The sequence below is a fragment of the Castor canadensis genome, chromosome 10 (genome assembly GCF_047511655.1).
Source record: "Castor canadensis chromosome 10, mCasCan1.hap1v2, whole genome shotgun sequence".
Lineage (NCBI taxonomy): Eukaryota > Metazoa > Chordata > Mammalia > Rodentia > Castoridae > Castor > Castor canadensis.
Window position 1 is genome coordinate 102,910,155 of NC_133395.1, and position 12,842 is coordinate 102,922,996.

The window sequence follows — 12,842 nt, forward strand, 5'->3', positions numbered from 1 at the left end:
CTTCCAGCAACCTGTACTGGACATGTGAGGATGTCAAAGTGTCTGATAAGACCTGCTATGGATTGAATGTGTCCCCCAAGATTCGTGTGTTGGAAACTTCCCAATGCAACAGTGTTGAGAGGCGGGACAGTGAAGAGGCGAGCAGACCCTGACACTCTGTGTCATGAATGCATTGTTGTTACTGTGAGAGTAGATTTGTTAGGAGTTCAGCCCCTTCTTATGTGCATGCCAACATGTCCATTCTCACACATGCAAGATGCCTTTCCTACCCCCTCTCTCCATCTCTATCCCTCTCCATGATTCTTTCTAACACGTTATCATACAATAAGAAAGCCTCAGTAGATGCAGTCCCTCACGCTAGGACTTCCCATCCTCCAAAACTCTGAGCTAAATAAACTTCATAAATTACCCAGTCTGTGGTATTCTGTTACAGCACTGAACAAACTAAGACAAGACCCAATTCAAAATTGGTTTAAACTTTGGTCCAAGTAGGTAGTAGCAGTGCTTTGTCTGTTTTGCATTTTCTTGTTTCCCTACCACCTAGACCTGTACCTGACCCATCAATGAATGAGCACTTGTTTAACTGAGAGAGCAAATTTATGTGGAACAAAATCTTAAAAGAAATTAAGAATTATGAACTTATGTTCATATATTACATAAAATGCTTAAAACTTAAGAGGAGCAGCTGACTTCTCCCCTCTTAGATTTTCATCTGTGTAAATTCACAAACCTAACCCCAACTTTTTTAACCCCACAGTTAGTAGTTTAAGGAAACAAAAGCTTGCTTTACCTTACAGCCTTCACAAGCATGAACTCCATAGTGGAATCCTGACGCCACATCCCCACAGACTTTACACAGTAGAACCATGCCACTAAACTCTAGGGCACAAACAGACAGGACGTGAGATGCTGGAAGAAACACTCAAGTGTTTTTCTTTCTGATTGAATATTTTATTTCACTCAACTTGTAAGTGCCTTAAAACCATAAATACTTACTTTTATATTACTACAAAAGAAAAATCTCTATACCAAATTAACAAAGAAAAGAAAATTATATTTTGTTTTAAACACAGCTTATGGAATTACCAAAAATACCTCAAAGAGCTGAGCTGAAGGGGTTTTTCCCCCTTTTTTGATGATTTTAAACATACACCAAAATGTTGTAAACTTATAGTTGCTTTACACCTATGTGCAACCAGAACTAAGAAAACAACTCTCCTGGATAAATATTAAGAATTCAGGCAGAGAAACCAATCAATAAAAGATGCAAAGAGAACTGGGGTGTAGCTCATAGCACTTGCCTAATGTGCAGGCGTCTTTGGGTTTGATCCCCAACACAGCAAAAAAGAAGAAGAAAAAAAAAAAAAAAGACGGGAAGACGTCTCCACAGGCAGCTGTGCTTGTTCAGTTTTGCAACAGGAGCCACACAGGTCTCCTTTGCCCATCCCTCTTCCAGTTACTTCCACACTCCCTCAGGAGTCGGATCCCACCACACATTGGTTATTCCAATATTGCTTTGTTTCCTAATCCTAACTCCAACTTCATGAAAGCAAACCCCTTCCACAATGAGTCAGCACTGTGCTCCAGAAACAAGACTCAGTACCAAGTCCAGAAGAAAGGTGACTATGAACACATGCTAAGTGAACACCCTAGAATAAACATGGCTGGGCAGAATGTATAACCACAGGACAGCCCCCAAGCCTGAAACTTCTAAAACCATCACTGATGTCTTCCCCAACTACTGACCATACTACCCAGAGTGGAAAAATTATATTCTGAAAATTATATTCAGAAATATAACAGTCCCCAAATAAAAAGCTACTAAAATAAGCCCACCTGCAAATAATGGCAGTGACCTACAAAATACTAAAGTAACTTACTTGTCACACCACTGTGACTCTTTGTTATGCTGGGAGCACTTGATTTGCTTGTTTTCATAGAACAATCTATTCGATCATTCTTCAGGATGCCTTCAATGCTGGAGAGATCACCATTCTTGGGATTCCCATTGGCATCGGAATTAGCACTGTTTGGAGAAGATGGAACAGAAGAGGAAGACTGGAAACTATTCTCTGAGCCCTCGCTGTGACAAGAGGCGGGGCTGGAGGCTGAGCTGGAAGAGCTGATGTAGGCAATCACACCTCCTAGAAAATGGTGAGATGAGACGATTAGATACAAGATAGATATAAGATGTTTACTTTTGCAAATCTGAAAATTCACTCCATTATTAGAAACATCACTAGCTGAATAATAAAAGAAAAATGAAAAAAAAAAGAAACATCACTAGCTATAGAAAGAGGCTGCTGACATTCAATGTTTGTTTAACGCCAAAAGTAAAAAGTACTTTAAATGCATGTTAACTCCCACAGATTTCAAAAGTGGGAAGATCCTCACTAGTTGGTTATTTGAACACACACAGATGCAAAACTAAAGCTTTTCATTTTCTAATCTTTTCCTGGAAGGAATGAGAAACCCCCCCAGAGTGACTTCATCGCTCATGGTAGGCAAACTGTTCCAGCTGTGAACCAATCTGGTTCTGATCCTCTCTGCCTACTCCATCATTCCTTCATCTGACATAATCTTAGGAGCAATCACTTGCCTCCCCAAGTACTTGCTGAAACACAGGTTAAATGGGAACAGATGGAACATCTGAAACTCTAGAAAAAGCTGATGCTCCTAAACCTTTTTGTTCTGACGCTCTCTGAAGAGGTGTCCACTAACATCTTGTCCTATCCCCTCCCTTCCATCCCATCCTGCTACTGGACTCATAGACAGGCTCATTTCTAAGCACCTGGTAAGGAATTCAGACTCCTCACTTGTTCTGATTCACTAGTTCTAGCACTTCTTAAAGAGGCTGGAAGAACACAAGCTACGAGAGAGCAACTGGAAACAGCCAGAAGCTAACCCTCTCTTCCTTGGAACAACTTTCAAAACAGGGCTCACAAGTTCATCAACATTAACTCCAAAACCCCACCAAAACACCTGCACCTCTTAAAGGCTATAAATCTCCTTTGCTAAGAAATAGCATTTTAAATTATTCTTGGGCATAATTTTGAACTTCTTTCTTCAAAGAGATCACATACTGCAAGAGTAACCTCAATGCCAGATGCATTATTTTCCCAAATCCCAGGCCAAACAAGTAATCCTCATCCTCTCTGATGATTTATTTCTTCTTCCCTCCATCATCAGCAAATATTTATTGGCTTTCTCAGTGTGCAGCATATAAAATATACAAAAGTTAATTATATCTCTCCCCTCACTGTGCTGAAATCTTATTTAAACCTATTGTTTGCCTGTTTTTCAATTAGACATAAGCACCCAGGTACACAGGGTTTTAATTCTCTGTACATGCTTTACAGGTAATAAGGCTGTTGTACGTATTTTTTGAGACCTACTTCTCTGCCTTTGGGAAGTCCACATCTAGTAGCAGACAGATTCCAAGCAGCGTAAATCCTTACAGTGTAAAGCCACACATGAAACAGACACTGCTCTCTGGACCATGCAAAGCACTAGGTGGAGAATTTTGCACCTTCCCAAAGTAAGAAGCGCAACTTAAGCATTCGCTCTGAAATAAAAACATCCTCTGATAAAGAAAAATGGCTCCTGATCTTATGTTTTTTTAGATAGGAGCCATGCTTTGTATAAGTAAATAAACCACACAGCAAAATGTTGAGGCCAAAACAATTCCAAAGAATAGAAAAACATTTCCATTTACAGGCAAAAAACAAACAAACAAACAAAAAAACCCCCAAAGGCATTTAAGCCACTTGTAGTCTGTTGTGTTGAAATTAGGTATCAAACATGTATTTAGGCACCAATTACACGCATCCAGGCTGAGAAACCTGAGCAATGAGATACACTACAGCTCCCAAGGGGTTTAGAACAACCCAGAAAAGAAAAGAATAAAGATGCCTAGTCTGCCAAGAAACACACAAACTCAATAAGCCAAATTCCACTACATGCACTTCACTTTTGAAGACAAAAAATACAGTGTGGACAAGTTCACCCACTCAGACATCGCAAAGCCTGTGCATGGCATGGGTCTGGAGGCTAAAGGTATGACTCTGCTCTTCCATTCATATGCTGTGCATCTCAAGCTGCCCAGAGGGAAGTTAGAACTGATATGTGATCCTTAACCAACCAATCGCCAAGTGTGGTCCCTGGATCAGGTGCATCAGCCGTCACCTGGTAACCTGTGAGAAATACAAATGTTCGGTCCCATCTCAGATCTGCTGCATCAGAACCATCTTACCGAGCCCTGGTGGGGATTCTGACAGGAACACTGTCACAAGCCAACTACTACATCTGTAGTGAACTGCTCAATGGCAGTGTGCCACTAAAATGTAAAAGCACCTAGAAGCCTAAACAAAAGGAGAAAAAACTCCCCAACTTTAAATTTATTTTCATCACCAAAAGAAATGTAAAATACATAGCACCAAAATCACCTGGTACTTTGTCAAAATGTTTCCATGGCTGCTGAGACTGGAGAAGATAGGCTCAGAAATGTGAGTTTTTTAACAGGCTCTTTGTATACTAAAGCTTGAAAATGGATGAAATCAATTAATTCAAACACAAACCAGCAAGCCGGGTTTGGTAGTGCACACCTATAAATCCCAGCACTCAGTAGGCAGAAGCAGGAGGATTGCAAGTCTGAAGCCAGCATGGGCTACCTACCGAGACCATCTCAAAAGAAATAAAAAATAATAACAGGGCCAGAGGTGTGGCTCAAGTGGTACAGCATCTGCCTAGGAAGTGTGAGGCCTTGAGTTCAAACTCAGTAAAACAAATAATAGTAATAATAGCTGGGTGCTGGTGGCTCATGCCTGTAATCCTAGCTACTGAAGAGGCAGTGATCAGGAGGATTGTGGTTCCAAGCAAGCCTTGGAAAATAGTCCCGATCTCAAAAAAAAAAAAAAAAAAAAATCACAAAAACAGGGCTAGTGGAGTTGCTTAAGCAGTAAGAGCACCTACCTAGCAAGCATGAAGCCCTGAGTTCAAACCCCAGTGCTGGCAAAAATAATAACAAACAAATGAAAGTTAGTTTTTAAAATTTTTTAAATTGCTCCATAGTTGTAAAGGTTGGTGTCTGCTTGCCATAACTATCCAAATAGCTTACGTATCCTGTGAACTCAAAGAGAAGCCATTTTAACCTGGAAGCCTATCTAATGTCATGTTAGTGAGTAAAACCAATGGACATCTGTCTTTATAATTCTTTATGAGATCTCAAGTTCACAATAGAAATTCTAGGTATTAGAATTTCCCAGCGGAATATCTCACAGCTATTTGTCTTTTCTAAAGAAGAAACTTGGATACTAAATTTATACCTAACTTGCAGGAAGAGGAAAGATAAGAAAATGATGTTTTTCCTTGAAGTGAGATTTTCCTAGGGCCAGCATTCTGAGTCAGTCACTTATGTTCACAATGTCTTTGACTATCTCTGCTTAGAAATAAACTTTCAGCATCAGGAGTGACAGTGCCCACCTGTAATACCAGCATTCAGGGAAGCTGAAAAGCAGGAAGACCTTGAGTTCAAGGCCAACCTGGGCTACCTAGCGAGACCCCATCAGAAGAGAAGAAGGAGGAGGAGGAAGAGGAGGAGGGAAATAAACTTGTAGAAATCAGAGCTATCCAGATTGCTTAAGAACTGGCTGAAAGCACTGACTGGACAATGGAAAGCATTATAAATTACCGAAAAAACAACTTCTGCAAAGCTCCAGAGTCAAACCCAAAAAAATTACTGGGCTATTACCAATCCAGACCGGATCCAATTCCTATGTTCAGAGAGTTCAAGCACTTGTACATGGCACCAGAGTCAACAAGCATGACCCACCTAGAAGCAGCTGCCTTCTCCCAGCAAGACCTCCAACAAGAGTTGAGCTGTCCTAGCATCCACTCTTGCTACCAGACAGCAAGCTACCAACCAAATGGGTTAAATCTCACTTTCATATAAGGTCAGGAGTACATGGGATAGTTTCTCAACCCAGCACAGAAAGGGAACTAAAACTTTAAGTCATCTCACCCCTATGGGACTCCAACCATAAAGTGACATGACATCTTATCACATTTAATCCTCACATAAACCCTGGGAACTAACTTCCAATAACCCATTTTGTAGATGAAGGACTCAAGAGCTCAGAGTTCAGCGAGGTTAACAGAGCTACTAGGTGGCAAGGCTAAGTTGAAAGTCAAGGCTGTCCAAGCCAGAGAACACTTCTTACTGAGAAGACCTGAGCAAGCAAGTCACTCTCTGTCTCTTAATCTGAGTCATCGTCCATAAAATCAGAGTATCTGCCAATTCTAAGACTGAAATAAAATAGCTAAAGGCTTTCTGCACACAGTTTTGATGATAAAGCAAGAAAGATAAAAACGCCGAACCACCAAGTCCCAACACCTCCAGAAACAGGCAGAATGTACTTCTTAGAGGCCTTGAGCTAAAATTAGCTCAGGCAGAGTCCTCTCCATTTTTAGCTGAAAGGGACCAGTGGAGCTGAGCCAGGTTCCTAGGCTAGGGCTTACCCAGTGGTCAACTTCAGGCAAGCCAGGGTCAAAATCCTTTATACTGCTGGGGGCACTGGTCCTATTATGGAGGCTGGGGGGTGAAGTTCCTGGCCCCCTTTCCAGGCTTGTGCACCCTCCTAAAAAGATGTTTCACACTAAGTCACGACTACACTTTTTTTGCCTGTGTGTGTCTTAGAACAAAACGTCTTTAACTAACCACCAGGGAGGTTTTGTTTTCTCATCTGAAGACTGGGTTAGGAATAGTTTCTCCTCACAAGATGGTAGGTTAGATCTAACTAAAGCACTGAACTTGCAACTGTGACCTGGGTGCCAGAGCTCCAAAGAATAGCCCACTAACTTCCCTAAGAAGCTTCACAGACCAACAAAGAGGCACCTACAGCAATGTGAGCAGCATTTCACACAAAAGACTGCAATGCTGAGGGTCTCAAAAAAGCACTGAAGAGGGCACTCAATAGATACTGTGACTGTCATTCTGCCACCATTACACTGGACGCATCCAATCCAAATGGCACAAACAAAACTAACCGCCCCCCCATCCTTTCTTCTTTCCTTCATTTTAATGTGTCACATGAACCCAGTGACTTACTTTGCAAGTTACTTCCACGTTGCCTTCCTAATCCCCAAGTTTGGAACACAGAATACAAGTCTGCAAACATTAATAGACTGTGGAGAAATATTTTCCTAAATATAAAAATGTGAATTCTAGCCATGGATATGAAGTGTATGCAATGACTCCTCTTTACTTTACAGAATTGGGCAAAATGTATAGAATCAATTTCCCATGTGTTAGCGACACTGTGTGTCATGAATAACAGGACAGGAAGATGAAAGTGTGTCAACTAATATCAAGCTAGAGGGAAGGCCAGACAGATGCCACAAAGCACTGAGTTGGGCCGCACCCTGGTCAATGTTTACAACATTCTGAAGAAGTTAAAAAGAATTCTTATCAAAGGATTCCTCTGACAGACACAGCAGAATGATTAATTTATTAAGTGACACATCTGAGCTTGGGGATGAAATGAACAAGAGAAAATTCAAGAATGAGAATTGCAGACTCCCACACTTCAGAGTCAAAGCGATTGTCTGCGTAACAGATGAAACCAAGCTTCAAAATACTTCATATGAAAAGGGCCTACCTAAGAGCAACATTACTATGAGTCAGCAAAGCAAAATGCCAAAAATTAAATAAATAAGAAACCTGACAAAGAACTGAACTCAATTGCAACAAGAGAGAAGATTAGAACTTCCACAATAGCCTATTCACCTCTGGGTGCTACATCCCGAAGGACAAGGATGATGAGTGATCAGAAAAACTGACACTGAGCAAAGCCCCAGGGATTAGAGAACTGGAAAGAGAAGAACCCAAAAGGATCGGGGGAAGGAGTTGTCAACAGTCATCTAGAGGAATTTTTATAATTTGCAGCCCTCAAAGTCAAGACTGACATCACTAGTAATGTTCCAGGAAAGCTCAAACCAGAGAAAAACCCACCTGAACCCGCCCTTATTAAATTGCAAAGCATGCCAAACGTTTATAACCTCTAAATTCCTATGATATAAACACTTAACGCCACAATAAATTTACTGAATAATGTTTAATACCCTCAAAGTCTACTAAGTGTCTGTAGCAAACAATCCAAAAACCACTTTATTTTTATGACTGGTTGAAAATTCACAATACACTTGCTATCAAAGCATGATTTTCAGAGGTGCATAGAACTCAAAAATAAATAAATCAACACCCGAGCCCTCTGCAACCTCACCTCCTTCAACGTAAGAACTATCATTTGTTTGGGGTAGAGTAAAGCGGGAGGGGGAGAACTGCTCGATATTATTCTGTGACAGTGTAGCAGGAAATGCAACATGGAAAAAATTTATAAATATCGATTTCAGGTAAGGTCCTTGGACCACAAGTTTAATTTTCTGAGTGTGGTACTGGGATTTGAACTCAGGACCTCAGGCTTTCTAGACATGCGCTCTACCACTTGAGCCACGCCACCAGCCATTGGTTTAAATTTTTTTAATGCAAATAAAGAATACTAGTTTTGCAGACGGTCACCTGAGTCATCCTGAAAATAGTTAACAACCCGGCCCCAGGGAACACTGAACCGTTTTTCAGACTGGGGGTGCCTAAGCTAGGTCGTCCTAGGGGAAACATTTTGGTGGCGGGGGTGGGAGAGGGAAAGTGTCAAAGTCTAAGTGGCATTCTAAGGGCGGGCGCAGTCCAGGATCCCGGCGCCCGGATTTTCCGGGGGAGGGGGGTTTCCCTCGGGGAAGCCCCACGCTTCCTAGAGGCACTCTTTTGGGCAGTGCGGCGCGCGCCTGGGGCCGGCACCGGTTCCGCAGGGTCTGCAAAGCGCGCGACCGCAGCAGCCCAGGCTCGGGGGCAGCGATGCTCCGTCAGCGCCAGACCGTGCGGGCGGCGGCCGCGCAATGCGACGCGGATGTCCGGGCGGGGCCTCCCTGCGCGGGGAGCCCAGAGGGCGCACAGGCGCGGCGGCCTCCGCAGTGTGCAAGCCCGCGGGGGAGGAGGGAATCGCGGCCACGTCACAGCCCAGAGGGCTCCGAGGGGGCGGGGCCTCCCGGGAGGCTGCGGCGCTCCCCGCCGGCGCGCGCACCCGCCCCCACGTGTCCCTGCGGCCCCGGGGAATGTGGGTCACAGAGCCGAGAGGCCTCACGTGTCCCCGCCCGCCGCCGCCGCCTCAGCGCCCATTATGTAATGCCGCGTCACGCGCCCGCCCAGCCAACCGGAGCTCGCGCGCCGCGGAACGTAAACACAGCGCGCACGTGGCTCGCGCGGCCGGGCCATGTGAGGGGGGGGCCGGGCCGCGCTGCGGCGTTGTGGGGAGCCCCGAAGACCCGCGCGAGGTGTCTCGAGGGGCAACGGGTGTCCAGCCAGAGGCGGACACGCGGCGCGTAGCCACCCACCCCGCCGGCCCTCCCGCCGCCCTCCCGCCACCGCCCCTCGCTGAGGCGCCCCCCGCGAGCCCCCGGGCGCCCCTCTGCCGTCTCCTCCCGCTGCAGTCCGGCTCTTACCCGCATTCACCTCCATAGTGCCCTCAGGGAGGGGGCCGAGGCCGCCCGCTTCCCACAGAGGGGCAGCGTCGCCGCCCCCTCAGCTCCGTGCCGCCCGGGGCCGCAGGCAGCGGTGGTCGCGGGGCCCCGGCATGGGCAGGGCGGGCGCGCGCGCCCGGGGACCCAGGCCCACCCGCGGGGCGCGGGTGCGGGGTGCGGGGCACGGGCGGCGAGCGGCGCTTCTCGCGGGGTCCCTGACAACAAAGCGGCGGTGCGGCGGCTTCCTGCAGCCAGCGCACCGCGGCGGCGAGGGCGGCTGACGGGGAGGGCAGCGGCGACCATGTGACCCGCGCACACACCCCCTCCCTCCCTCCCTCCGCCCGCCCCGGGCCGGCCGCTGTGGCGACTCCGCCTCCCCGCCGCGGCTTCTCCCCTTCCTCCTCCCCACGGCCGTCCCTCCCCCAACCGCCTCCTCCCGACTGACCTTCCCGCCTGGTGCCGGGAACACCCCCGCCACCTGGTGACTCCTCGGGTGACCTCAATGGTGACCGAGCCCAGGTGCGTCCCAGGACCCCGGGCCGGACCAGCTCGCTCAGCCCTGACCTCCTCCCGCTGACCTCTAAAGTCTGGGCTCAGGGGACACCTACCGTTTCTCCTCCCTCTATACCCTGGAGTGTTTTCATCCAGTCTCATAGTTTGAATAAACCTATGTTTTGATGATTTCCAAATTTGTAATTCAAGCAAAGACCCCGCTCAGCTCCTGGTTCCCACACCCAGCTGCTGGTGCCCCCTTGCAGCTCGATTCCAGGTGCGGGCAGGGGTGTGCATGCGTCAGGTAGAGCGAACATGCACTGAAGATCTGTGCGCTTCGCCTTGCATGTGAATTGCAGATCAGAAGAAAAACGGAAACAAATTAGAAGCGTGCTGGGGTGAATTCGGGGGGAACTGCTTTGAGGTCTGCAGTTTAAATGCATCGCAAAAGTAAGGTTGGGCTGATGCACGGATAGAGGCAGAGTAAGATGGAGAATTTAGGTGGTGGGTGTAGGGGTATTCATTGTAAAATGTGTTCCAGCTTGCTCTGGAACTTGTCAGTATAGAATGAGGAACGTATCCCATAAGACATATTTACACGTGCAATATTTTTCCATCCGCCATCTCTTCCCCCGCTCCTCCCCCTCAAAAAAAGTTCCTTCACTGTATCAACCCTTACTATTTTGGTAAATCTGCCTGTTCTGGCCAGCAAATGCTAGGTCTCTAACATTCTCTTTCACTGCCTTTGATACTCCATTCAATCCATTAACAAATCTGAACTATTCTACCTTAAAAATGTCTCCAACCCCTGCGCTGCTTTCTCACTGAATGGCATTGGCATTAGCGGAGCAAAGCACCGTTAAGTATCTGCCCAAGATACTTGCCTAACGCGAAGGCTGCTCCTTGGGTCCACCTACAGTCTCCTCTCCCTAACAGTGGGTTATTTTGGAAATGTAAATGAGTTCTGATTACTCTGCTAAAAACCCTCCAATGACTTCCTGTTACACTTTTAAAATATCCAGCGCCTTCCCCTAATCTGTATGGCCCCGCCCAGACTCTGGGCCTCGCTTCTTTTTTCAATGCTTTCTTGCCACCCACCCTCTCTAAACACAGTGTCTGACCTCAGAAGTCCCCCTTTCTTCCCTTCCTCAGGGCTTTATCTCCCCGTATGATGCTGATGCAGGCTATACTTTGTAACTTGCTTTTTCATTTTATGTATCGATCACCATCCACTTCCACACAGGTAAAATGAGGTTAATCTGAACAGTCTGGAAGACAGAAAAAGAAACCATAAAAGAGGATACTACTCTGAAACAGCTACATACCGTATGATATTAACTGTATGACATTCTGAAAAGACAAAATTGTGACAGAAAAAAACTCAATGATTGCTAGGCATTAGAGGAGAGGGAGAGATGAATACAACTGAGTACAAGGGATTTGGTGGGCAGGAAAACTATTGTGTAAGATACTATAATGCCAAGTTCCTGTGTATACATTTGTCAAAAGCCGTAGAATGAATGTCCAACACCAAAAGCGTAAACGCTAATGTTAACTGTCAGTATAGGTCCATAGATACACAAATGTACAGCTGTGGGAATGATGGTGAAAGTGGGGTAGATTGTGCATTTGTGGGGACAAAAGGAAATTTTGAATGGACAAAATCTCCATTCAGTTTTGCTGTGAACTAAAAACTGTTCTGTTTTAAAATACACGAGATTTCCACCATTTAAATTTGAAGAGACTTTAAACAGAAAAAAAACCTTCAAAGGGTTTAAGACCCTCTTTTCAGTGATAACGTCTATAAAATAAAATCTGTGTCTATGAGCCTCAGGGTTTTTAAAGACTACCTCCTTCACATGAAGCTGTGCAAGTGGCTAGCAGAGGACATAAAGGTATGACCAAAGTCGGTCACCAGTCACACCTCTTGCCACTAGAAACTCACTGGGCTCCCCAGAAGCAGAGGGGGATGCAGAGCGGCATCCACACTGGACTACCCCCAGAGGGCTGTGGCTGCAGTGGAAACTACCTTTTCATGCTGTCACTCCAGGGAGTCTCATTTGCTAACCCTGTGGTGTCCATGGCTCAATCAGTTAAAATTCTCAAGACTGTACTCATGGTGGATTATTTATACCTCCTCCACCTTCCTCGTTCTTCTGACTAAAATAATTGCTGAATGATTTGACTTTCTCTTCAAATATTGTTTTTTAAATGCATGATCATAGGGCACATTTGGAGTACCAGCTATTCAGGAAACTGAGACAGGAGGATAGCTTGAGTTCAAGGTCAGCCTGGGCAGCACAGACTGTGTCTCAAAAAAAAAAAAAAGGAAAAAAAAGAGAAAAAAAATCAAAATTATTTCCTGGAAAAGTTACCTCGATTGCCCTATACACAGCTAACAGAGGCCTTTGAAGCACAACACAAGGCATGTCAATCTGGATGTGAATAAGAAAGTGAAGAGCCTAAATATTAGCATCCTCCAGTGTCATACTCTAGTAAAATAACTCAATTGGGGCAGTACAGTGTGAGGACCCAGAGGAAGGAAGTGGTATTAAGGAAAAGAAAAAAAAATGGAGTTTCCTCAAAGATAAGTTCATTTCTTCATTTTTAAATGTCCCAATGAAGACTGTGAGGTCCTAATGCCATTACATTACACTTAAACTTTGCCTTTTCTTTGCCCCAGATCAATTTCTCAAGCATTTTAACTCTTTCATGCTCTTAAAATTATTGGAGATCATAAATTGTATTTTCTGTAGGCTATATGAATCAATACCTACCTA

General features: G+C 45.3%; 1 protein-coding gene across 1 annotated transcript in view; it reads right to left on the minus strand.

Annotated features, from left to right (window-relative positions):
- Nr1d2 (nuclear receptor subfamily 1 group D member 2) overlaps positions 1-9,705 on the minus strand; it is a 30,716-nt gene extending 21,011 nt beyond the window's left edge. The window contains exons 1-3 of the mRNA XM_020184845.2: positions 9,553-9,705; positions 1,881-2,144; positions 791-879 (exon numbers count right to left, since the gene is read on the minus strand). Coding sequence (XP_020040434.1) covers positions 791-879; positions 1,881-2,144; positions 9,553-9,568 — 369 coding nt within the window. The 5' untranslated portion in view covers positions 9,569-9,705. The remainder of the gene's footprint in view (positions 1-790; positions 880-1,880; positions 2,145-9,552) is intronic.
- Between the last annotated feature and the right edge of the window lie 3,137 nt (positions 9,706-12,842).